At 50.2% G+C, this 27,088-nt stretch overlaps 1 protein-coding gene across 8 annotated transcripts; it reads right to left on the bottom strand.

The window, feature by feature from the left end:
- Positions 1-1,928: 1,928 nt before the first annotated feature.
- Positions 1,929-27,088, bottom strand: LOC133137864 (chromodomain-helicase-DNA-binding protein 4-like). Of its 8 annotated transcripts, none has more exons than XM_061256251.1 (43): positions 26,915-27,088; positions 26,116-26,253; positions 24,199-24,317; positions 23,724-24,002; positions 23,001-23,119; positions 22,401-22,720; positions 21,851-21,978; positions 21,613-21,748; positions 21,362-21,531; positions 20,316-20,555; positions 19,928-20,131; positions 19,312-19,523; positions 18,975-19,106; positions 18,782-18,881; positions 15,864-16,055; positions 15,336-15,536; positions 15,063-15,200; positions 14,820-14,941; positions 14,293-14,466; positions 14,009-14,150; positions 13,627-13,758; positions 13,295-13,412; positions 13,080-13,204; positions 12,863-12,955; positions 12,468-12,609; positions 11,840-12,012; positions 10,613-10,802; positions 9,896-9,982; positions 9,647-9,738; positions 9,334-9,467; positions 8,930-9,074; positions 8,484-8,655; positions 7,669-7,728; positions 5,288-5,347; positions 5,077-5,189; positions 4,701-4,947; positions 4,495-4,557; positions 4,228-4,383; positions 3,808-3,916; positions 3,355-3,487; positions 2,616-2,811; positions 2,354-2,517; positions 1,929-2,218 (listed from the first exon to the last, which is right to left on the bottom strand). In XM_061256251.1, the coding sequence occupies exons 2-43, from the start codon at positions 26,177-26,179 to the stop codon at positions 2,204-2,206; spliced, it is 6,111 nt and encodes a 2,036-aa protein (XP_061112235.1). In that variant the 5' UTR covers positions 26,180-26,253; positions 26,915-27,088; the 3' UTR covers positions 1,929-2,203. The 8 variants fall into 8 exon arrangements, with proteins under 8 accessions (XP_061112235.1, XP_061112237.1, XP_061112239.1 ...); XM_061256253.1 differs by lacking the exon at positions 7,669-7,728 and adding an exon at positions 6,847-6,906; XM_061256255.1 differs by having other exon boundaries at positions 26,928-27,088.

Raw genomic sequence — 27,088 nt, 5'->3', positions numbered from 1 at the left:
TCAAAAGTGTATCTGATTGCTTCAGATCCAGAACTCAAGACAAAGAACACAAGTTATTTTTGTGTTTCCAAATGCTTGGGCACCCATTTTTCCTAAGATAGTGTAAAATGTGGTGAATACTGGGTTTTCACCACAGTGAGCGAGTTAAATGCTATGGACGTGTGCTGATTATCGCGATTACTCCTGATAATGTGTCAGTACAGGGCGTGTCGAAACTGTGATCCTGTCCCATCTCTGAGTCAGCAGTAATTCTATGTGAAGAGCACTCCTGGAAGGGAGGGAAGGCTGTTATTTTGCATCTGTAATCAATGGTCATTACTGGGCGCCAGCGTCAAAGAAAGAGCCATTCTCTGAGCCGAGAATGCCAAATGGTAACTTTGTGAGAGCAAATGAGAAACAAACCCCACATCACTCAACAACAAGCCCCACAGCCTGAAAACTTGTACACTTCCGACAGAGTGAAACAAAATGTGATAAAGAACATGCATCATCACTGTGTCCTAGTAAGTAGGGATGCTGGTATTACAGTTTAGATTAGATGCAATTTAGAGAGAACACCTCACTCAGCAGACAGTAAACATCAACATACCTAAACAAACAAAAAAAACTACAATTGTTGTTCCAAGAGTACTCTAGAAAATAGTGACATACAAATTGTAGGGAGTCTATGAGCTCAATTATCAAGCCCATTACAGTTAATGTGAACCTCAGATTTGCTCTCAAACTCTTCCAAATTGTCTTGAATAAAAGGGAAAATGGTGGGGCAAACAAAAGAAAGAAATATTCCTAATTGAAACACTGATGACCTAAATAGACATACTATACAAAAGATGCTCAACTTGCCAAATGGTTTTAATCAGCATGACCAGTAGATGGCGCTCCATCTTTGTTCTATTATACCGAAATGTAGATTGAAATACTAGTGGTACACAAGTCTGACCAATGAAGACTTGAATACCGACCCAGCACACAAATACTTGTGTCCAGCCTTTACATATGTTGTAATGAAAATAGAAATGTATGAATATGAATGTACAATAAATAGCTTTAACTTGTTCTTCCTACAAGAAGGCATTACATCTTAGATTTTCAGCAACACATTGGCTACCATGCAGTATTTCACATTCCTATTGTCCATTTCAAATGTATTCACTTTCAAATTTTCCTTTGCATAATTGTATTGCATACAGGGAAACTCCTTGTGGATATTCATGCTCTGACATTAGCTGGTTTGCTTAAATTGTTGGTAATGGTAATTCAAGTAAGCTCGGTTCATTAAGGCCATCAGCGCACGCTAAATCCACAAGGAGTTCCTTTATGTTGGGTGAAAAGCTGGCTTTCCTCATTCTCTAACCATTTGTTTGAAAACGTTTTATGCGAAACCATTTTTGAAGTGCAATGGGTTTTAAATGAGTGCTTGCGTACAAGATGCAAATATACAGCATTTTCATTGCCCTGGTGAATCAAAAGAAAAATCAGAGTAAGAGTTGATGGAATCGTATTGGGATCTCTCCCGATACCTGCAGCTGGCAGACAGGGTTCATGAAACAAATACAGATCCACATTTTCAGAGAAACAATCCCATGTATGAGGCCGAACTGGTCAGCAGATTTGCATCGTTTCTGGCTATTCACCCTTGAAGAGTAAGAAATTACTCAATATTCAACACTTATGACTCTTGGACCATTGCTGAATCACAAATGCTCTGGTTTGCATGTACTGTTGAGGCTTATACTTGTTGTGATGTGGTTGGCCAACGCTGACCACTCATTGAACAGATATGAAGGCTGACTGGACGGTCAACCTAACCACAACTGAGGTAAAATAAACAGCACACAAATCGATCCTGCTCAGGAGTCCAAATTAATTCCAGTTCCCAATTTCCTACATTCGCCAGCTTCCCCATACCAAAAATACAGCAGCCCAGATTATTATTACACTTTTTATTTGAGGTCCCCAAAAAAGATCATAACGATATAACGATAATAATATTAATAATAATAAGGAAGAAACATAAAAAAAAACCAAAATAATAAAATTGCTTTCATTTTTCACTGCCTCCAGGGATTGGCCTGGTGACACACAGCATGTCCTTAGACAGGAAAAAGGGGTGTGGCTTCAAGAAGCTCGGGTGTCATGTCGTCATCCAGGAGCCAATCAGGAATGTGGAGGCAAAGAGGAAAGAGGTGGAGCCTGAGACAGGCTACTGTTGTGACACCTTAAAGGAAAAAAAGAAAAGAAAAACATGGTTTGCATCATGTAAAAATCATAAAGTGCCATTAAGAACATAGCCAACACAAACCAAAATATGATTCAACTTTTTAAAATGAATATGAAGCGCTGGGTCCGGTACCTGCTGAGTCTGCGTTTCAGGACCCCTGCTGGCCAGGCGGCTCAGGATGTTCCTCTCCGACATCTGCAGGCGCACGGCAACAGGCGGTATCCGGGCAATGGTTGCCGGGAGACGGGTGACATCTGCCTTCATGTCACTGAGTAACTCCTCCAGCTGTTTCAGCACTGAGGGAAAGGTGAAGGGGGGGGGGGGGGTTGAGTGTTTTACAAGAAAGCAGAATGCAAGTCCAGACCGAGGATGTCGTGGGGGGAAAAAATAATACCTTTGTGCAGGACGGCGTTGGCGGGCTTGTTCCCGGACATGGACTCCTTGCTGAGGTGCTGGTGAGACTCGGCCAGGCACTCCACCTCGCTGAAGCGCGTGTTCAGAGCCATGGAGGGGTGCGAGGGGTCCTCCGACATGTTCAGGTAGGCGGCCCTCCGCAACTGCTCCTCGATCACCAGGGCCTGCTCTAGCAGCTTGGGGGAGGAAGCGTGCGTCAGCGCTGCCTGCACCAACCTCGCCTACAGCGCTCGTCTCCTGTGCTCACTAGCACCACTGCTGTGGTCTCCAGCATAGGTCATTCAGGCCAGCTCTCAATGTATTTTAATCAATGCAAGTCGCTTATTTTTGGCCCACAAGTTTTTTCTTTCAGCTAATGCCTCCCCATGCCAATTTTCTTTAAGTTATTGTGTTACTTAGGACAATGCAGTAATACGTTGAGGACGAATCGGGGTCAGGGTCAGATTACATCAATCTCTCTCACGCGCTTAGTGGAGGAGCTATATCGGCTTCCCTACTGCACAGGCTCTTTTACAACATGGCGGCAATAAACCTCACTTCCCAGGCTTCAAAACGCTTTTCACGAGCCCATGGAGTCAGTGGGTGACGCAACAGGCCATACTACAGGCTGGATTCACAAAATATTCCCAATCCAGGCCAATATCAACATCAATCTTATGGGTCTGAGATTGAACCGGTGCGCGCATACTGCATGACGTGACGTAGTGGATAATCGGTACCTTAAATCTCCGAGCCAGGAACTTGTTCTTGATCTCCAGGAAGTTGCCCCGGCTCATCTCGCCCTTGAAGGGCTCGTTGAGGATGGCGTACTTCACGTCGTTCTGGATGTCCTGCCAGCGCGCGTAGCCATGTCTGGAGGAGGGCTGAGTTATGGAGTATACCGAGAGACCAGCGGACCACGCCTCCGTTTAGAGAGAACACCTCCTGCCACACACCGTTTTACACACAGAGCAGCCAGAGCTTAGTGTGCACCATTCAGATTATTAGGGCTGCACGATGTAGCCAATCGTGATTTAGCCATCGGCTATCTTTCATATTTTTCACCCCAATTCCAGGTTTTAGAGTAAAATAAAACCTAAAACTATATTATGCAGCAGTAACACTACAGCAGTGCATTATTTAGCCTATGGCCCGAGCTGGCGAGAGACGGTCACTGTGTGGGTAAAGGATACTGTATGATGCCGGCCAGCAGCCAGTAGTCATGGCGACGGTGCCAGATCTCGTTGGTCTTCTTGGTGACGGTGGCGGCCCTCTCCTCGTTCTGCCACAGGGAGTGGAGCTCTGAGGCGCAGAGTGAGAGTGTGAGCAAAAACAAGCCATACAGACACCCAAACAGCGAGAGCGTGCAAGGGTTAGTCCATAATGTGCACTCCTAAGAAGCTAAATTCTATCTCCCCTCAGTTATTTTTTTATTAGATTTATTTATGGACAGCAGGGACAGTGGACAGCCGCTTGGCTGTCCCTGACTTGGCGATGAAGCCTGAGCAGGGAACTGCGGTTACACAGAGAAGAGGGCTGAGGTGGAGGAAGATGCTTTCAGACGTTACAGACTGAGCGCAAACTTGGACACATCCACGGCCACCTGCGCTCACCTGTGAAGCCTCCATCCGCGATGTTGAACATAAACCTCTGCTTCACCGCCTTCTTCTTCTCCTCACTCTGACCCGCCACCCCCTCCTTCACGCTCTCCCCGTTCTGCAGCTTGGTGGCCTCCTCCGTCTTTCCACCTTCCTTCTCTTCCTTTGTTTCTGCAGGGGAAGGGGAGAGGAGGGAAGTTTTAACTTGTGCGACGAGTGGGAGACCCATCACTAGACTACAGCTGCATGAAGAAGGGATGGTGGAAGGAGAGGGAGAATTACCTTTCTTTTCTTCTGCAGGGGGAGTGGTGTCCATCTTCTCAGGTTTATCTTCCTTCTTTTCATCTATGAAGGGACAAATGGGGAAAGAAGAAATAAAATGAGACTTCAGAGAGCACCTTCCCGCCAGGGTGGAGGCTATTGGACCCACATCCACTCTACTGGAACACTGGGTCTGTAATGAGGCGGGTCTTCCCTGGCACACTGACCTTTGACCCCCGACTCCTCGGGCTTGACCTCGGAACCCTCAGGCTTGGCCTCAGCGGGGGAACCCTTCTCCTCCGCCTCTCCCGTTTTCTCTTCCTTCTCTCCCTCTTTTTCCTTCTCCTCTTTCTCTTTCTCCACCTCTCCGTTGCCTGCATCCTTCACAGGGGCGGCCGCCGTTCCCTCGCTCTCCTTCTCCTTTTTGTCGGGAGAGGGAGACGCCTTCTCTTCGTCGTCAGGGATCGCAATCACCTGAAGAGCGAGATGTAGGATTAGACTGAACTGCAGTGTCCAACCACAGACCCTGTGGTGCATGTTAACACGCTTAACCAGTCGTGAGAACTACTAAACAGAAAACAAACTGGTTATACGTCGTCATACCTCCGACTCGTCAGTCTTGCTTGGCTCCTTGCTCTCCTTTTCTCCTCCTTCATTCTTCTCCTCTTTCTCCTTCTCAGTCTCTTTCGTAGCTTCTTCAGACTTGGCGAGCTCGTCTGGAGGAGGGGGGACAGGAGAGAGATGGAGTCAGCGCTGGCGTGCTGGCGTGGCGTGTGGAGCGTGTTGGGAGAGGAGCGGGCGTGGGACTCATTACCTGCGGCGGGCGTGTTGGGTTGCGTGTCTGCGGGTGTGCCGGTGGAGGGCGTTTTGGGGGCTGGGGAGGGGGGGTCAGATGAAAAGCAGAGCGTTAGGACTTCACGGGGAAACGTGAGCAGGGACAGCGTGGTCCACCGTGAGCGTGTTCCACCGTGAGCGTGTTCCACCGTGAGCGTGTTCCACCGTGAGCGTGTTCCACCGTGAGCGTGTTAACAGGTGTGGATGCGATGGCATCGGGCTCAGGGTGGGAAGCAGAGGAAAGCACAGTGCGTGGGGAGCTGCACATACTACACAATGTGCAGGTGTGTTAGGCGCCTGTGTTAGTATGTGGAATGGGGTGTAGTAGTGTGTGCAGAGGGGGAATAGTACACTGTGTACAGGTGAATTTGGTACCTGTGGCAGGGGTGTCGTCGGTATGGGGAGTGGGGTGTGGGGTGTCGTCGGTATGGGGAGTGGGGTGTGGGGTGTCGTCGGTATGGGGAGTGGGGCGTTGTCGGTATGGGGAGTGGGGCGTTGTCGGTATGGGGAGTGGGGCGTTGTCGGTATGGGGAGTGGGGTGTGGGGTGTCGTCGGTATGGGGAGTGGGGTGTGGGGTGTCGTCGGTATGGGGAGTGGGGTGTGGGGTGTCGTCGGTATGGGGAGTGGGGTGTGGGGTGTCGTCGGTATGGGGAGTGGGGTGTGGGGTGTCGTCGGTATGGGGAGTGGGGTGTGGGGTGTCGTCGGTATGGGGAGTGGGGTGTGGGGTGTCGTCGGTATGGGGTGTGGGGCGTCGTCGGTATGGGGAGTGGGGCGTCGTCGGTATGGGGAGTGGGGCGTTGTCGGTATGGGGAGTGGGGCGTTGTCGGTATGGGGAGTGGGGCGTTGTCGGTATGGGGAGTGGGGCGTTGTCGGTATGGGGAGTGGGGCGTTGTCGGTATGGGGAGTGGGGTGTGGGGTGTTGTCGGTATGGGGTGTGGGGCGTCGTCGGTATGGGGAGTGGGGCGTCGTCGGTATGGGGAGTGGGGCGTCGTCGGTATGGGGAGTGGGGCGTCGTCGGTATGGGGAGTGGGGCGTTGTCGGTATGGGGAGTGGGGCGTTGTCGGTATGGGGAGTGGGGCGTTGTCGGTATGGGGAGTGGGGCGTTGTCGGTATGGGGAGTGGGGCGTTGTCGGTATGGGGAGTGGGGCGTTGTCGGTATGGGGAGTGGGGCGTTGTCGGTATGGGGAGTGGGGCGTTGTCGGTATGGGGAGTGGGGCGTTGTCGGTATGGGGAGTGGGGCGTTGTCGGTATGGGGAGTGGGGCGTTGTCGGTATGGGGAGTGGGGCGTTGTCGGTATGGGGAGTGGGGCGTTGTCGGTATGGGGAGTGGGGCGTTGTCGGTATGGGGAGTGGGGTGTGGGGTGTTGTCGGTATGGGGAGTGGGGTGTGGGGTGTTGTCGGTATGGGGAGTGGGGCGTGGGGTGTTGTCGGTATGGGGAGTGGGGCGTTGTCGGTATGGGGGACAGGAGAGAGATTTGGAGCCAGCGCTGGCGTGGCGTGTGGAGCATGTTGGGAGAGGAGCGGGCGTGGGACTCATTACCTGCGGCGGGCGTGTTGGGTTGCGTGTCTGCGGGTGTGCCGGTGGAGGGCGTTTTGGGGGCTGGGGAGGGGGGGTCAGATGAAAAGCACAGAGCGTTAGGACCTCACGGGGAAACGTGAGCAGGGACAGCGTGGTCCACCGTGAGCGTGTTCCACCGTGAGCGTGGTCCACCGTGAGTGTGTTCCACCGTGAGCGTGTTCCACCGTGAGCGTGTTCCACCGTGAGCGTGTTAACAGGTGTGGACACGATGGCATCGGGCTCAGGGTGGGAAGCAGAGGAAAGCACAGTGCGTGGGGAGCTGCACATACTACACAATGTGCAGGTGTGTTAGGCGCCTGTGTTAGTATGTGGAGCGGGGTGTAGTAGTGTGTGCAGAGGGGGAATAGTACACTGTGTACAGGTGAATTTGGTACCTGTGGCAGGGGTGTCGTCGGTATGGGGAGTGGGGTGTGGGGTGTCGTCGGTATGGGGAGTGGGGTGTGGGGTGTCGTCGGTATGGGGAGTGGGGCGTTGTCGGTATGGGGAGTGGGGCGTTGTCGGTATGGGGAGTGGGGCGTTGTCGGTATGGGGAGTGGGGTGTGGGGCGTTGTCGGTATGGGGAGTGGGGTGTGGGGCGTTGTCGGTATGGGGAGTGGGGTGTGGGGTGTTGTCGGTATGGGGAGTGGGGTGTGGGGTGTTGTCGGTATGGGGAGTGGGGTGTGGGGTGTTGTCGGTATGGGGAGTGGGGCGTTGTCGGTATGGGGGACAGGAGAGAGATTTGGAGCCAGCGCTGGCGTGGCGTGTGGAGCGTGTTGGGAGAGGAGCGGGTGTGGGACTCATTACCTGCGGCGGGCGTGTTGGGTTGCGTGTCTGCGGGTGTGCCGGTGGAGGGCGTTTTGGGGGCTGGGGAGGGGGGGTCAGATGAAAAGCACAGAGCGTTAGGACTTCACGGGGAAACGTGAGCAGGGACAGCGTGGTCCACCGTGAGCGTGTTCCACCGTGAGCGTGTTAACAGGTGTGGATGCGATGGCATCGGGCTCAGGGTGGGAAGCAGAGGAAAGCACAGTGCGTGGGGAGCTGCACATACTACACAATGTGCAGGTGTGTTAGGCGCCTGTGTTAGTATGTGGAATGGGGTGTAGTAGTGTGTGCAGAGGGGGAATAGTACACTGTGTACAGGTGAATTTGGTACCTGTGGCAGGGGTGTCGGTATGGGGAGTGGGGTGTTGTCGGTATGGGGAGTGGGGTGTTGTCGGTATGGGGAGTGGGGTGTTGTCGGTATGGGGAGTGGGGTGTTGTCGGTATGGGGAGTGGGGTGTTGTCGGTATGGGGAGTGGGGTGTTTTCGGTATGGAGTGGGGTGTTTTCGGTATGGAGTGGGGTGTTGTCGGTATGGGGAGTGGGGTGTTTTCGGTATGGGGAGTGGGGTGTTTTCGGTATGGGGAGTGGGGTGTTTTCGGTATGGGGAGTGGGGTGTTGTCGGTATGGGGAGTGGGGTGCTACACTACCTGTGGCGGGGGTGTCGGTATGGGGAGTGGGGTGTTGTCGGTATGGGGAGTGGGGTGTTGTCGGTATGGGGAGTGGGGTGTTGTCGGTATGGGGAGTGGGGTGTTGTCGGTATGGGGAGTGGGGTGTTTTCCGTATGGGGTGTTACACTACCTGTGGCGGGGGTGTTGGGCTGGGTGTCGGCGGGGGTTCCTGTGGAGGGGGTTTTGGGGTTCCCCGGGGAGTCGGGGCGAGCGGCAGCAGCAGCAGCTGCCTTCTTGCTCTCCTCCAGCTCCATCATCCAGGGCATGGACCACTGGCCGTTCACGTGCTCAAACTCCTGCACCTGTTCAGCACACAGCCACGGTCAGCAAAGGGCCCCGGTACACAGCCACGGTCCACAACGGGCCCCGGGACACAGAGCCACGGTCAGCAACGGGCCCCGGGACACAGAGCCACGGTCAGCAACGGGCCCCGGGTCACAGAGCCACAGTCAGCAACGGGCCCCGGGACACAGCCACGGTCCACAACGGGCCCCAGGACACAGAGCCACAGTCAGCAACGGGCCCCAGGTCAGTGCCAAACCGGATAAACCAGACCGCTAAAACAGGGGGGCTTACCTTCTTCCTGATGAGCGACATCACGCCAATGCGGGTGAGCACGTGTTGCCGGGACAACCCCTCTCGGGGAACGCCGTCGGCGAAGGTCTCTGCCCCGTCGGCGCCTGGCTCACACAGGTGTCTCATGAAGAGGGAGACGTACGCCCTGCGAGGAGCGGGAGGGGGGCAGGGGTTTAACGGCTTGCTCCAGTCCTGCACAACTGCATTATTACTACATGCCGAGCCGGGACATGATTCGATCACATGAATGTGTTACCATGCTGGCACAGCAAAACGAAGAGTGCAGAGGAAAGGGAGAGTGCGGTCAGAGGGTTCGGCAGCACGTTAGTGTAAGCGTGTTACCCAGCGGTCATGTGTAGCGCGTGCTTAATGAAGTCAAAGGAAAAGGGCCGTCCTAAACTCACTTAAACTCCTTTTCAGACTTCCCTCGCAGGTCCCTGACCAGCCACTGTGTGGTGAAGGCGTCTTGAGGGGGCATCCCATAACGCATCACTGCGTTCAGGAAAGCCTTCCTCTGCCGTGCGTTGAAGCCCAGCACCTGAGAGAGAAAGGGGGTCAAGTACAGCACACAGATGAGTATTCAGACTCCCAGATAGGAAGATTGCAGCTACAATGAGAGCAAGGCCCTCAACATAGTTGATTAGACTAAGCAGGGGGAGCTAATTCGCTTTGGATAGAAAAGTCAGCTGAATAACAATTCAATAATTATGAACTGACCTCGATGTTGCCTCCCACTCTGGCCAGCAGGGGGGGCAGCGGTTTGTCCTTGTCATTCCTCAGGCCCTTCCTGTTGGGTCTGCGAGAGTTCACTGCAGGGAGACGAGGTTGGTCATTACATTATGGTCATCACACTCACACACTCACACACTCACACACTCACACACTCACACACTCACACACTCACACACTCACACACTCACACACTCACACACTAGCTGCCTATGCCGGCTGGTCTGGATACGTTACCTTCCGACCGCTCGTCAAAGTCCTCGTCTCCCTCCTCCGAAGCCACCGAGTAATCCGACTGGTTGTCCGACTGGTCATCCTGCCAATCTGAGGAGGAGACAGAGGAGAGTGAGCCAATGGAGACATGCAGCGGAGAGGAAGGCAAGGAGTGAAGGAGAAGGAGAGGGTCAAGAGACTAACATTACACAAGAGAGTCCGACACTGTTCCAACAAATGAGAGAGAAAGAAAGAAAGGGGTGAAGTTAGAGTGGAGGACAAACAGGCAACTCAAGCCAACACACCTCTACAGCCGTTTCACCAAGCCGGGAACTGTGAGCAATATAACTCATGGCAGTGATTTAATGTTTATGTTAAGAAATGAGATTTTGTTTTAGACCAGGACAGTAGATTTTAGTTGACTGGTCTGGTGATATGAGATTAATATGCTGAGGTGAAATCACAGTTCGGTTTACAAACGCCTACAAAATGGATGGTGGGTTTCCTCAGTTTACAATACTGCTGGCAGAAGTGTTTTGGCATGTCTACCTCACACGTACACACGTACACACGTACACACGTACACACAGCGGGCCTCGTGCAAAATAAAAGTGTCAACTTGCACGTTTTCCGGGAGTACCATGGGACGACAGACAAACGGGACGCGCCGACAAACAGCAGACGAATACAACATGCACGACACAAAAAAAAGTAAGTAAAACTGCGCTGCGTGTTCTGTACCCCGTCTACTACCTCGGTCCTCCTGCGAGCCGTCGTTGTAGTTGACCTGCTTGCGGATGCGCTTGCCCTTGCCCAGGTTTCGGGCCAGGTCCTCCTGCTGCTGCTCGTAGTGATGCCTCAGCAGCTTCTCCCAGTAATCTGGGTCCACACTTTCCTCCTGCTTAATGATCTCACGCTGCACCTCCTCCTCCTGGGGAGGGGAGACGCCGTTCGCCACGGGGCAGGGGGAGAGGCGGGAGAGACCATTCCCAGACCAGTCCGGGGGGGAGGAGTGGAAGAGGGGAGGAACCAATCAAGACAAGGAGGGGGGAAGGGGGAGGGGAGGAGGCCATTTCGTACCAAACCGAAAGGGGGGTGGGGTGGGGGGGGAGACCATTTGAAGGCAGGGGGATAAGTGGAGGCGAGGGGAGGGCCAGACCATTCATATCCCAGGGGGGGGGAGGGGGAGGGGGTCCATAAATAGGACCAGAAAGGGAAGATAAAGGAAAGGGGGTGGAGGGAAGACGTGTTGTAAGTCATGTACTTAATTTTCCTGCTTACATTATGAAACATACTATATAATTAACCAGCTGGTAGGTCTGTTCTTTTATCCCCCATTTTATGACGCTTCATTTTGAATCTCATAAGGGTACATACACTACTGATAAGATCTGCATAGCCGTTGGGCCCTTGAGCAAGGCCCTTAACCCTGCATTGCTCCAGGGGAGGATTGTCTCCCGCTTAGTCTAAACAACTGTACGTCGCTCTGGATAAGAGCATCTGCCAAATGCCAATAATGTAATGTAATTACTGGCATCCATGATAAACTATCAACAGTTTACACACACACATCTTTCACAATTTAAAATTTCAAAGAATGCAAACAGTGAAGTTTCCATGTTGAAGAGGGATCCTTTCGAAAAGTAAATACTTCTTAGCATATCCTCTTCACAGTTTGAGAGTTCCCGTTTGAGAGACCCATTTAAACTGTGGAGAGAACAGCCTGGCGTCTCCCATTCATTTAAATGGCGCGAACACTGCCACCACTTTATTGTTATTCAATTGCTCGGCTAGCAGCCTTATCTGGAATTACTTAAAGGCGTTAAACCGGTTATTTGTAGATTCCGTGACCCTCTGCAACCCTGATGGCCATTTTCTCTCCGAGCGTTTTATTGGCCGTGCGTAATGGAATGGCTGGGTCATGAGTTCAGACCACGGGCCCCGCGCCTCGCACGCGCTCACACTCACCGCCTCCTCCTCGTCCTTCACCACGTACTGGGCCACCTTGAAGGAGCTGAGGTACTCGTTCATGCTCTGGATCTCGGCCGTGTCCTCCGTGGCGTCCTGGTTCCGGTCCAGCAGCCGGTCGATGGCCTTGTCGTCGTAGTGGATCACGCTGCTGTCCTCCTCCTTGTTGTCTCCTGGGAGAGGGTTGGGGGGGGGGGGGGGGGGGACAGGAGGAGACAGACCAATAATTAGCGCGATCCCAGCTGATTCACAGTGGGAGGTTATTTCCCACCAACATTTATTAGGAGCGAAGACCACTTAATATGGCCTGTTAGCGAGCCAAGTTGCACCTGGAAAGAAAATAAATATTACATTCTTTGAAAGTTAACTAGAGGACTATCTAGTACCATACTCCTATAAACATAGTTGTTTTTTTTCTATCATTATCGAATGGCAAGCATCACCATCTGCCTGACAGCTAGCAATTAGCTAGCAAACATGGCCTCTTCCAATACTAAAACGCTTGTAAAAGGACATTTTCTTTCTGCTACTGAAGCAAACATGGGACGAGTCATGCGACAGCGCTTCAAAAGTGGAGACTCCAGCCCCGTGCGCCCAGAAAGAGGATTGTGGGAACAGTGGGACTCACCCTCCCCGATCTCGTCTTTGAAGAGCTCCTCTGTGCCGAACTTGAGGATGTCGTCCAGCTCCTGCTTGGACATGGAGCCCGTCTTGGAGCCCAGCCCAGGCCGGACCACCAAGTGGGTCAGCATCATCTTCTTCTTTGCTACCTGAACCAGGAGCACCACACAAGGTTTGCGCTACGGCTAATATTCCTGCCCTACTGAACATATAGCGCAGCTAATGCACACTAGGCAGAAATGGCAGCCCACTATAGTGGACACTAATACTGAAAGTAAGGGCCCGATATGCCTGCCTTGCTGGTTATACAGCAGAGCCCTGATAGTGCACACTTCTAGCAGTGAAGGGGCTGATATATGCCTCAGTGATCACACGCTTTACACTCCTGTAAGAGGTGCTGACCTGAGTGATCCGCTCCTCCACGGAGGCCTTAGTGACGAAGCGGTAGATCATCACCTTCCTATTCTGACCGATACGATGTGCTCGACTGAATGCCTGAGAGCGAGAGAGAGAGGGGGAGAGGGAGAGAGAGAGGAGTGTAATTACGGGATATCACAAACCCAGCATGACTTCAGCACAGAACGGAGGGTGACAGGCGGCAGAGTGGGAGGCAGCCCACCTGAATGTCGTTGTGGGGGTTCCAGTCAGAGTCGTAGATGATGACAGTGTCGGCGGTTGCCAGGTTGATGCCCAGGCCTCCCGCCCTCGTCGACAGCAGGAAGGCGAATTGAGGCGCCCCAGGGGCTGAGAGAGAGAAAGAGAGAGGGAGACATTAACATCATTACCTGAGCGATTAAATGTCAGGGAGCAGAGGGGGACGATTCTCTGACTCACCGTTGAACCGGTCGATGGCCTCCTGCCTCATCCCTCCGGTGATGCCTCCGTCGATACGCTCATACTTGTACCCCTCGTTCTCCAGGAAGTCCTCCAGCAGATCCAACATCTTGGTCATCTGAGGGGGGAGCGGCATTCAATTTTAGTGTAAGTTGTGAGAAAGAAGGTGCTGGAACATCACATTTGGGGGTTTACCTGTGGTTAGAGTTGGGAGTAAGGCCTCACGACCTACAAATGGGGATCATTACTAGAGTGTGTGTGCATGCGAATGACTGACTGGGCCCATGAGACCAGGGCGTAGGTGGGCTGTATGGGGGGCTGCGGATGGGTACCTGGGAGAAGATGAGCACACGATGGCCGCCATCCTTCAGCTTCCTCAGCATCTTCTGCAGCAGCATCAGCTTTCCCGCCGCTTTGGTCAGGGCGCTGCCGTCATACATGCCGTTGGGCATCTTTGGTGCTTCCTGCCACAAAAATCAGCCAATCACAAATATAATCCTCCCAAAATCAACACCTGCAATGGCAGTGACTCTACCGCAGCATGAAAGAGCAATTCAACATCCGTTTCACTAAAGCACACGTCCTTAGTATTTCCCGGAATATTATAGCAATGACCCAAACAATACCACCAATCAGTGAAGTTAATAACCCCCCCCCCCTCCCTATCACAGTGGTTCCTCTCCAGAGCAGTCAGCTGTGTGTAGTGGACCATACCATGGCAGCGACAGGGAAGAGGTAGGGGTGGTTGCAGCACTTCTTAAGGTCCATGACCACGTTGAGCAGAGACACCTGGTTGCCACCTCCGCGGGTGTTGAGGGCCTCAAAGTTACGCGTCAGGATGAACTTGTAGTATTTCCTGGAATCCAGAGGTAAAAACACAGCTCATTGAAAAGGGCAGTCACACTACATTACCAAGGGCAAGTAGTGTTTGAGGAGTCAATGCAAACATCTGCTGCTCAATCCCATCCAGGAGACCACCCTCCCACCCCTCCACTCACTTCTGCATGGGGCTGAGCTCCACGCGCACGATCAGCTCCGTCTTGGACGGCATGTTCTTGAAGACGTCGGCCTTCAGCCTCCTGAGCATGTGAGGCCCCAGCATGTCATGCAGCTTCTTGATCTGGTCCTCCTTGGCGATGTCCGCAAACTCCTCAAGGAAGCCCTCCAGGTTGCTGAAAGAAGGGGAGAGAGTGAGGTGGTGTTAATGTTGACCCCAGTACACAACAGGGGGAAGGGGCCAAAGTTACTATAAGAGGAGCAGCACTGGCTAAAGCATCAACAGCAGACCATTGTAACAGTCACTGGTGTGCAGAGAGCATCTTTAGAGGCTGTTAGAAGATGAGGAGAGGAGCAGTACAGCGGTGAACAAGCACAGGCTGAATCTCTTCTGGAATATTGACTCGCAAGAAAAATCACATGCCGATTTCCCCAGGCGACACAGGGTTGAGGACAATTCAGAATCTCAGGTATCTGAAGCTGGTCAACTACAGAAGTCTTGCACACACATCTTGCAGAACAGCCTCACCTGAATCTCTCTGGGGTGAGGAAGTTGAGCAGGTGGAAGAGCTCTTCCAGGTTGTTCTGCAGTGGGGTTCCAGTCAGAAGCAGCTTGTGCTGCAGGGGGTAGTTATTCAGCACTCTGAAGAACTGTGGAACAGAGCAGAAGGGGTGACCCCGGGTCACTATGGTCAGCATGGTCACCAACACTTTATGACGACATCACAGTAGGCATGCGATAGCCTGACTGCGTGGCCAGCCCCTTGCTCACCTTGGACTGGTTGTTCTTCAGCCTGTGGGCCTCGTCCACCACCAGGCAGGCCCAGTTGATGGATCCCAGGATGGCCATGTCGATGGTGATGAGCTCATATGAGGTCAGCAGCACGTGGAATTTCACCGATGCCTCTTTCTACAAATGGAAAATGTAAATGGGGGGGGGGGGGGGGGGGTTATAGGCAACATAGTAGATTAGCCCCATCACTCAGGGATGTCTGATCTGGTACATCATGTTCACATTCTTCATCCAACATCTCTCCATTCTCACCTTCATCCTGGAGGCCTTCTTCCCGCCCCGGATAGCGTTGTCCTCGAAGGAGAACTCATTTTCCCGGATGACGGCTCGGCTGTCCTTGTCGCCAATGTAGGTCACCACGTACATGTCGGGGGCCCACATTTCAAACTCACGCTCCCAATTAATGATGGTGGAGAGAGGGGCGCTGACCAGGAACGGGCCCTTGGAGTGGCCCTGAGGAACAAACACAGAGAAAGGACTCACTTCCTGAACACATCACACCAACTCAAGGAAAGCCAGAGGCAGAGTGAAAGCACATGTGAGATGATGGGAGACAAATGAGCACGAGATATTGAAGCTTTGTGCCGTCCTGCCTTTAGGACAGAATCCCCACTCTGGAAAAAGTCCCCATTATAGGACGGAGCTGCTTTGAGTCCGTCTCCGTGTGTCCACAGACACAGTCAGTCAGTGGCCACGCGGAATGGACCTCCTAAACACCTGGTACACCGTCAAACCAACAAGTAACCCCCAATTCACCAGAGCACAAAAACAGCCACACACCTCCTTATAGAGCGAGTAGAGGAAGACTGCAGTCTGGACAGTCTTGCCCAGCCCCATTTCGTCGGCCAGGATGGTGTCGGTGCCCTGAGCCCAGGAGAAGCGTAGCCAGTTGAGCCCCTCCAGCTGGTAGGGGTGCAGTGTGCCGCCCGTGCTGTCCAGGTAGTCCGGCTGCCGCTCAAACTTGATGGTGGGCTGGATTGGGAGGTGCAGGGGAGGGGTCAATTCCAAAAACTGAACTCAAGTGCTGCGATACCAGCAGCCCTTCTAGAATTTTCTGAACAAGCTTTTAGGCCATGATGTGGAGTGGGGAACATTTAAAGTGACTGTAAAGCAGCTGAAATATTTTGAAATTACCATATGTTAGAGGGATGTATCCACCACATATCCACCAAATATCTATTCAAAGTAATGTAAATAATTAACAAATTTTAAGTCAGACATAAAATCTGTATTGAAAGCAATATAAGGATTGTATGAACGTGGTCCGGACCACCTCACCACCCCACCTCCCTCCTCATCTCCTCCCAAACCATACCACTCACAAGTAAATTGTATTGGAGAAGGACGGAGAAGGTTGGTAAAGGGATAAAGAGCTGAAAAATAGCAAAAGGCAAACTCCACACAAAGGCCCCAGTTACAATTCAAACAAAGGACGTTGTGGTTGAGGCAACCATAGTATCCACTGCATCACCAGGAATTCTTGATGTCATGAAGGACCCTGACACAATAGAATCTGGTGACAATTTGAACTCCCATTTAATCCTCACATAGTAATCAACGAAAATGCTTGGACTGGTAGAAGTCAATATTGCAAGGCATATGCGTTGTCCAATTTTTCTGATGCTTAATACATGCCATAATGACCCCATATCTGAATCCATTCAGATTTACCTTTACAATAACTAAGACGACATATTCCCCTTTAGAAAAACTATAATGGAAAACATGCTTAGCTTTCCATAAAATAAATCCTGAATCTCAAAATGTTAACACTTCTCATTGTAAAGTGTAACACATGATACATGGGTAGCAAGTTAGCCATTACGGACATTTGAAAACTGCATACTTGAAAGCTTATTTTCCAATTTATAAACCATAACAGCATGATACCTACTGTTCACTTACAAGCTTGGTGCTTGTGAACATATAATTTCACTTGCTCAGTAGAAGCTTCCATTTACCAAAATAACATTGTTTACAATAAAAACTATTTACATGAATTGAAAAACAAAGATGGTATTACACATGCATTGAAAGGGCATTTTTATGCATTTAAATAAACAGAGGATATAGACTGAACCATTCAAAACTAATCACACTTGCAAAATAGAACATATTTTTGCATAATTTTTAAGAATGTGCAAAACTTATTTTTGGCCCATTTAGCTTTCTGCATCCTTATTAGACTATGGATTCTGTTGATTACAGATGGAACTAATTAAAAATGGCTCAATTCCATATCATACATATAATTATATTACAACTGAATTTATACAATAAACGGTAAGTTATAAAACCAGGATTGTTGCCGCTCAGTTCAAAAACCTGCCTGCCGATTGACAGATTCATTAATTTCGAAATTCATTTCCAGATGAGCACACAACAAAAGCACTTGAACTCAATGGAGTTTATTCAGTCTTTTCGATGCCACTTACATCATAACAAGCAGCAATGCAATCAGACCCCTGTGTGGATAATGTCTCCTGTGCATCGCTGCAAAGATCAAACTCGCTCACACAGACAGGCCAGCTAGATTCCAGTTGCACTACTAGGGCCAACAAAGTTTAATGGCACTTGGCAGTTTTTTTGCTAGCATATGCAAGTAAAATGTTCTCGCGCTGGCGCTTAAGTCTTCTGCGAACAGTAGTCACGGACACGTCCACACCTGCCTCCTGAAGAGCGTTTCTGATCTGTCGGGCAGGTGTTTGGGGGTTTTTCTTCATCAAGGTGATAATTCTTCGGTCGTCAACTGTGGAGGTCTTCCTTGGCCTACCAGTCTGTTTGCGATTACTGAGCTCACCAGTGCGCTCTTTCTTCTTGATGATGTACCCAACAGTCGATTTTGGTAAGCCTAAGGTTTGAGCTATATCTCGAACTGTTTTTTTCTCATTTCTCAGCAACATAATGGCTTCCTTGACTTTCATTGGCACAAGTCTGGTCTTCACGTTGAGAAACGCCAATAACAGACTCTAAAGGCAATCAAAAAGAATCAAAACTAGACTAGATGCTGAAAGCTCTTATACCTGCACTATGGAATATATTGAACAAACCTAGTAAGAAACAACTGTGAAGCAGTCTGTCCCAAACTTTATGGTGCCCTGATATGGGGGGGGGGGGGGTATGTAGAACAAATGCTTTCTACAAGGTGAAACCGAAATTTTTTTTTTATTAAATGAAAGCAGAGAAACTGCAATTTAACCACATTTGATAATTCCACCGACATTAGCATAGTAGCACAGGAGAAAACGCATGGGAATGTCTTTGAGCCTCACCTCACTTTCCATAACACTGGAACCTAGCTAGCAGCTAGCTATCCACTGGCTTCACTGCCTCCCTTCCTGCTCTGACTGCACCAATGCTAATGTGCCCAGCTATCCAAAGGCTGAGCTGCAAGCTGGCTGTAAGAGAGGTGGCCAAGGCCAGGATGTACTGCCTCCTCTGTCCAGATGCTGCAACTACACACACAATATCGCCCATTTCTTACTGCAGACATTCATCCGTTACGCAAATTACAAGCTCAAATAATGAATGTGTCCATCTTTATTAGCACCCCCATTTTACCTTTAGTTCAGGACAATTCCTCAGTTGCATCTCCTGGCTTGTAGACAGACATGCTATGACAGCTGCCTTACAGTAATAACCAATAAGTGTTAGCCATGAGCTACTGTAATCTAATGAGTGTAAAAACTTATCCTTACATCTATGACTGGGTTCTCTGGGGGCCGGTCACTCCTCTTCAGCTTCCCCTTGATCTTCAGCTTCTTCCCTGGCCTGCCTTCCTCTCCCATCATCAGCTCCCTGGGGGTAGGAGGGGGGGCAGACAGATGCCTGTGAGGACTGACTCAGGCCAAGAGGACAGTTTACTACGTGCCGGGCTGCACTGCAGTGTACCTGTGGTTCCAGTACTGCTGCTTGAAGCCATCGTAGTCTGGTACGTCCATGTCCTCAGCCTCCCAGGTGGCCTGGTCATAGGGCAGGTCCCTCCACTTTATCAGGTAGTGAACGTTGTTCTTTTTGTCAGCACTGAGGGGCAGAAGAGAGAGAAACACTTTAACCGACTTCTGAAATTACTTCGGATCATTACAGCCCAAGCCACGGATAGCCCTTTCGGTGATATAGCGAGCACCCCATTTCTATGGAGAGCTGACCGTTAAGGTTAAGAGCGTGATGGGCTGAGAGTTGTTATGGACTACTGCGGGCACCTATGGTTTGCGAGGGAGGGGGTTACCTATGGTTGAGGATGCGGTGGATCATCATCCACTCCATCTTGATGCCGAAGCGGTAGAACCTCTCCTCCATCTGGGCGTAGAAGGGGTCCTTGGTCTTCCTCTTCACGCTCTTGTCCTCGTCTCCCTCTACGCCAAAGTCCGTGGACGGGGGCTCGTCCATGTCGTTCTTGCGCTGGTAGTTCCGGAACATGACCTGGCAGTGCAGCTCCAGCTGCGCGGCAGAGGGAAGAGTGGCGTTATGGTCATACACCACTATAACTCCTACAGTGAAGGGGGGAACTTATGGAGCTAGCATGCAGGCATAGTTTGATGACCTCTCACAGTTCAGGTGAGTGAAACCGTAGCTGTAGAGTTTCGTCCGGAAACTTCCATTCCCTACCTCCTTACACAACTACCAACACAGACATAGTGATGGGAAAGGTCTTCTCTGTTGTTAGCAGAGTACTTTTAAACATTTTGTCCTCTGGCTAGAATGTATGGTCAGCCATACCTTTTAATGTGCTACGAAATAATACACCTATTCTATTATCAAGTTAGTGATGCCATAGGGCGTGTGTGTGCGCATGTGGGTGCACATGTGGGTGCACATGTGGGTGCACGCACGCTCAACTGTACCTGCAGCTCAGACACCCAGGAGCAGTGCCAGTATGACATGTTGCTCCACTTGGCGAAGAACTCTCTCTCTGGGCGGCCAGCAAGAGGGGCGGGGTCAGGGGCGTCGGGTTGGAGGTCGGGGGGGCGGGGCACCGGCGTGGGGGGTGGCGGCTGTCCCCAGCGCCAGATCAGAATCTTCTGGACTTTACCCTTCATCGCCGGACACTGAGGAAAACAAGCGTTGCATCAGCACTTTCACTACGAGTCAGACAGTCGTCTCCAAACAACATTAAGTCGTCATTGCAGCAGCCCCATGTCCCTTTCATCAATCCCCTTTGGCAAGTCCCGCCCTTTCTCACCCCTTTGCTCCCAGGCGCCTGCCAATCAGATTCTCACACACCACTCTTACCGTGCATCGCGGGCAGATCCACTCCCCGTTGGGGATTTCGGGCAGGGGCGGGTTGAGGCAGTGGATGTGGTAGGAGGAGGGGCAGGAGTCGCAGCACAGCAGCTCCCCGCCGTCCTTGCACACCCTGCAGAACTCCATGTGGTGGTCGTCCTCCTCGGTCTCCATCCTGCTGTCGGCGTCGTTCTCCTCCTCGCCCTCCGACGGCTCCTCCCGCGCCTCCCACTGCACGCCTTCCTTCTCCTGGAGGGAACGGAGGAGTTAAAACAGGAGCAGGCTGTGCTTTGTTGGCCACGCACTGCAGCTTGGAAGAAAGGTCAAGTGCTGCAGAACCTGAACCTCCACGGCACCACGGCCATAGCTGGGGCTTTAAACCTTTGAAGAGCAGGTTCTGCCAAAATATTCCCCGCCCAAAAGTCAGTGTTCTATAACCGCCTTGTTCTCACTCAACAGTCGTGATTACTACAGCCTTACAGTCTTCAGTTCATTCTAATCACATAATTAAACCTTAAAGAGTCAACCATGAAACAGGTTAGCCACTTTGCTTCAGGACCAACATGAACAGGTGGGACACCTGGAGGTGCTACTAGCTGTAAAAAAAGCTGGATGTGTTGTAAAATGGCAGGCAGGTGAGCGGGGGTAGCTTGTTAGCGCTGTGCTGGAGCTATAGGGTGACAGGTGAGTGGAGCCGGTTGACAGCCGGTCACTGTGATGCAAGTGTAATGAAGCAGGTGAGTGGGAGGAGAGCACGTTACTGCTGAGGTGATGGCATTCATAATGGAGGTATCATGAAGTGAATGACGGTAGCTTGTTAAAGCATTCAAATAGTGTGGCACAGCTTGGTACTGCTGTGGTCCGTAGAGGTGGTAGAGCGAGCGGTAGAGCTTGTATCGTGGTGGTATAGTGAGTGGCAACTTGGCATTTCTGTGTGTAGCGGTAGCATAGTGAGTGGTATGGCTTGTTATTGTGGAGAGTGGTGGTAGTATAGTAAGTAAGAAGGGGACATTGTTTTGAAGCTGGGGTGCAGCTAAGGGAGGGAAGATACTCACACAGTGGGGGCAGCTCCAGGTTCCCTCAGGGGCCTTCTCCATGTCGGGGTCCAGACACACCATGTGGTACGCCCGGGGGCAGGTGTCACACAAGATGATCTCACCACCCTGCTGGCAGACCTCACAGTAGTCCTGGTGGTCAGTCTCATAGCCATCAGCGTCTTCGTCAACTATGAAACAAGGGGGTGGGGTTAGGGGGGGTTTGAAACAATGAGACAGAGAGTCTGCTCCCTGACTTGGTATAGACTCACCTTTCTTCTTCTTCTTGGCGGTTTTGGTGGTCTTCTTTGACCGGCTGCTGCGGCTGTTTGAGCCGTCCGACACAGAGAAGCTATTCATGCTGCCGTCGTCAAAGTCGCTGTCCACATCTACTTCGTCCTCCTCGCTCTGAAAGAGAGGGACGGGCAGTGAGGGTCGAGGCCGATCGAAGGAAGTGGAGGACGGGAGGGAGGAGGTCGCGGGAGACGGGGGTGCAGAAACGGCTCTTACCGAGGACCTCTTGCGCTTGCTGTTGTTGAAGCCACCCAGCTTGATCTTGAGGGGAGCCACCTTCTTGGTTTTCACTTTCTTCTCCTGGGGTTTTGGAGGAGGCTTGGGCTTCTTACGAGCATTGGGACCTGAGTAGAGGTTCAGCCCAGACGAACGAAGAGAAGTTGAAAGTAAAATTGCTGAACGCATTCAGAACAACCTTTGGGGAGATTCCTTGCTCAGGAACAGAGTAGGACCCAGAGGGACATGAACAGCTTTGATGCCAATGGCAGGTTGCTCAAACTGCACTTTAACCATGTGACACATCTAATAAATTCTGCTAGTTATCCTTTTGGGTTCTATATTATGACTAAGCCCCTTTTTCTGGCCCCCAAAAATATGTTTGAATATTAATATTTGTTGAAATAGTTGAGCTAAACTCAAAAGCACTCTAATTAATGCTAGCAGTCATTCACTTTGAAAATACTTGTTGTCAAAGTGGTATAAAGAAAAGTCAATGACTTTCTCTCAAACAAAGAGTAATGCACCGTACAACAAATAGACACGGTACCTTTCCCCTCCTTTGTCTTGGCCTTTCGCAGTGGCGGGGCCGGGGGTGGGGCCGATGCCGGGGTTTCGACTGGCGCGGGGGGTGGGGGAACAACCAGGGGGGCGCTGGGGGCTGCAGGGGCCGCTGTGGGGGACCCCCCCTCGGCCCCGCTGGCTACCATGCTCTCCACGGTGGCAGCGACCGTGGCGGCCGCCAGGGCCGCGGTGGCGCTGGCCGAGCCCCGCAGCGGGTTGTTGGTGCTGAACTCGCGCCACTTCGCCCCCAGCACCATCATCATCTTAGACACGGCGATCTTGGGGTTCTTCGCAGCTATGAGGGGCCTGCGGAGGGGAAAGAACATTGTGAGGAGAAAATGAGCGAGAGACACGCGGAGAAGGAGAGCGTGAGAGGGAATTGGGGGGGGGCGGCGGTAGGAGGATGAGATGCATCTCATGACAAGGCAGACGGAACAGAGCTGAAGAGAATCAGTGGGGGGGAAAGGACACTAAAAGGCATAGACATTCAACACAAAAAGTACAGATGTTCTGTATAGTGAGAGATGGTGGAGGAAGAGGCTGTAATGTGCAAAATCCCATGAACTACACAGGTAGAAAAAGGTACCTGACAAACTGACTGAAGGCCTTGTAGTTTGTGAGGGCACGGTAATCTTCCTGGGTAAAGACATGATCGATGTCCTCCATCCCCCAGTCATCCAACAGCTGAGAAGAGCTCTTTGGCTCCTGAAAGTGACATGCATGCACATGAAGACCTTGTCCTTCAAGATCTTTTAGCCTTTGCTTTTGCCTCACATATACCTATGTGCATGCTGGCAGGTACAAAATAAACTCATGCATTGATAATCCAGCCACCATTTTAACATATAAAGGTGTACATAATGCTGTTTAATTCTGAACCAACGCCTCCAACTGGAGCTCATTTAGTCCACAGCGATTCCCAATCATGCTCTGAATGAATGAATGAATATTCAATGCTGTAGCATGGAGCATTCCTGTCAGTAGATGGCAGCAATACACGCCACTGAAATTCTGACAATTTCTTCAAGCGATTAGATCACGCACTGCTTCTTCCCGGTCTGCCCTGTGTGTGGGCATCTTGTACACTTGCATTTGGCTCGCAATAAAAATTGTAAAATTATCCTCCTGACAAGACATCTGATGAAATTATCGTCCAAGTAAACCCTTTCAGAGATTTGTTATTAGTTATTCCACATGTGAATGCTTAAATGACATTTGACTGCATCTGTGCTATTTACAGTTGAATTTATATGTTTTTATTTTTATGACCAGTCAGGAAACCAATATTTTAGGCCAAGCTTAGGCTTACCTGGCTGTCTTCATCCTCTTCTTCATCCTCTTCCTCTGGCTCCTGCTCTTTCCTTTTACTCTTCCCTCCAGACGACGCCCCGGCGCTCCTCTCCCTCTCCCTCTCCCCGCTCGTCCCTCTCTTCTTGTCCTTCACTGTGCTCACCCTCTTCTTCTTCTTCCTGCCCGGGGTGTAGTCACTGCCCTCGCTATCCGACCGGCCCACTACATCGCCGTCTCTCTCTTCCACATCTCCCCCATTTGGGCCTTCCATCATCTCTGGAGAGCTGCCCGCCAAGTCCTATAAAAAAAAAAAAAAAAGCAGGAGGATCAGAGAAAAAGAAGAGTACAGTCTGAGCACAAGCACAGGGAAAACAAAGACTCAAAAGCTATTTCAGAAATTCCGCAGGGAAGGCAGAGCGAGTGCACAGCTGCACACTTATGCAAGCTGACTCGAAAGGGAAGGCAAAGCGGTCAGACCTGGCCAGGTACAGTACCTCTCTGCGCTGCCTCTGCCGTTTGCTGCCTTTGCTCTCGCGACTCTTCTTGGCCTTCTTCTTCTTCTTCACTTTGGGAGCCTCCCCCTCAGACATGTCTTCCTCCATATCATCCTCATCTGCCAGTGACCAAGAAATACAAACATGATGTTAAGTGCTTGAGGGAAGACTCTGCACAAAGACAACAGGAGCATACTGTTCTCCTCATCGGTGACAACCAAAACATGAGATTCAGTAACTTATGTAATGGACTTGAAACAGGACTTGCAATCAGGTGGTTTATACACGCCGAGTTAGGAGCTATATCTGCATAAGTTCAGTAAATTCCAATGAAGTAAGTTTTTTATGCATTATTATTATATTAAGCTGTATGAAGCCATCTGGATAAAGGTTTTTGCCGTGTAAATCAATTATGAAAGAGTAACTAAACTTGGCTTACACTATATTAACTGGCCACTGAATCCGTTTATGTGCTGGTGACCGCACTTGAGATTATGATTTTTAAAAACCAAGTAATGGGATGGAAACTTGTCAAACAAGTTCTACGAGCAAGCACCCAAAATATTCCAAACTTCTAGGAGTGTGGGGGGGGGAGAGAGGAGGAAAACCAAATTCAGTTAAGTACAGTTGCTTTTTTTTTTTCTTATAGCCAACTAAGTGGTGAAGGGAAGTTTGCAATCTGTATTGCAGCTTCTGCAAACACAATACCTTACTTTGCTATATAGATGTGCCTTTATGGGTGATAAACATGAAGTTAGTATTTAATTCTCTATATTTTGTTTGGTATATTCCAAGATTCCAAGTACATTAACTCAACAATAAAATAATTTCATACTTCCGGGTGAAATCTAGCTGGTCGACTAACGTTATACAATTCATTGACAATTGTTAGCTAGCTAACCGTTTAATGACAAATGGGAGTCCTGCTGGTGCTTAGCATGAACGTTGCAGCTACAATGATCTGAGACACGCAAAATAACTGGTTCAAAAGATGAAATCTATGAACAGCAAGCTGTATTGAAGATAAATGTGTGAATTCACCCGAAAAAAAAAGAAATATTTCCGGAACTGGCAGCTAGCCAAACTGCTAAAACAATTTCACTATTATTTGCCCCAACTTAAAACTTTAAGATGTTAGAAAGCTGTCGGGAAAAATGAGGTTCCAATTCTAAATATACCCAGCGCCAGGTCCCTGAAATGCAATTGATACATGCACAAAGGAATCTGAGTATAGTCGTGATCACAATGCCTTATCGTCATTAGTTAGCATGTGCTAACGTTAGCTAGCAGCTCAGCCACTCGCACGTGAAGATACCGGTAGGCCGCAGTCTGCCAACTGCGCCAAAGAGACCGGCATTTTAATTCAACATTGAACCTGGCGGCAAACCAACCAAACTGGGTATAACCATCCGGAATTCATTTTTGTTATTAATTAATTGAAACAAAAATGTTTCGCATAGTCGTAAACTTGGCACGCTAGCTCACCAACAAACTTTCGATTCAGAAGTAGCGTGCTATTGTTAAAATAGCGAACAAACGTCAACTAGCTAGAGAACTGACTAAGCTAGCCAACATGAACTCGAAAAAAATACTATTTATAAGAATGATCTAACTAAAGTTATACATACTCAAAATGCACTCCATAACGACTTAACCAAGTCCGTCCACTTAGGCGAAGTTGTCGGATTCAACTTATGGTTAGCATAGCAAACTAGCTATAGTTAGCCCATTACCAACCAGTTTTATTTAAGTAGGCTAGCTAACCAGTGTTAGCCATCTAGCTAGCTACGTTTAAACCAATAACGATACATATTTGGCTGTTCAACAAATATTTAATTCACTTAACGTTCGCGCTACCGTTACGTAGCTAACGTGAGCTTTTTGTACGTAACTTACAGCTACGGAGGTAAATCTTACCTTGTATCAGGGACCGATCTTCGGATGGTCCAAAATCGTCCCTGTCCTCTTCACTCCCGGACATGTTTTTGTTCAAATTTAGCTAGCTCACCAGCTAGCTAAATGAATGTAGTTTAATCCGATGTGTCCCACTCAGTCCTGGATGTTAGGGTCGAAGACGGAGGAGTGAGAATTGGAGAGGAATACAGGTGAAAGGAAGAAGAGGAGGAGGGGGGGGGAGAAAACGGAACCTTAGATAACGTGTTTCTTTTCCTCAAAGACAAAAACTGAACAAACAAAACCGATAAGCACACAGGACGGTGGCGGCTGGCTAACTGGTCGGCTAACGTTAGACATTCGTGTAGCTATACCGCTAGCTACGGCTAAAGCCGCCTTAAACTTACCCTCTAAAAAAGGCGAAAAGAAACCATGCACGAACTTGAGTTGACTTAGTCTATGTAGCTAGATAGCAGGCTAGCTACAAGAGACTATTGCTTGCTAGTTATGGGACATGTAATTAACCATGAACTAGTTAGCGTTCTAGCAACCTGGATATTTGCATATATTTAACTAGCAAGCTGTACGTCCACTATCTACGTAAAATCTAAGAAACGGGCTTCGATGGAGTGGACTCAATCCATGTGGATCTGGCTTGACAATGAATGACAGAATACTTTTTGTTCCGTGTTCGGTTGGTCTTGGAATGTTAGGTCACCATAAGGAAGGCAAACGCAAATACCAAGCTAGCGATTCGCTCTAACGTTACTTAAAATATTCCAGCTACTGATTAAAATCGGTCAATGAACAGGGACGGTGTTACCAGATGCTCTCACGTTGAAAAGGCTCCTTTCCGTATTAGTTTTCTGCAGGCAGGAAAAACACGCTAGCTTGCTAGAAATGTTCAAATATTGTCCAGTGTGACATACGCCTTCGTCGTCTCCCTCTCTTTTACTAACACCCCTCACATACACACAAAGGGATCAGGGGGCAGACA

Source organism: Conger conger, chromosome 9 (assembly GCF_963514075.1).
Source record: "Conger conger chromosome 9, fConCon1.1, whole genome shotgun sequence".
Classification (NCBI taxonomy): Eukaryota; Metazoa; Chordata; class Actinopteri; order Anguilliformes; family Congridae; genus Conger; species Conger conger.
This window is presented reverse-complemented; position numbering and strand designations above follow the sequence as displayed.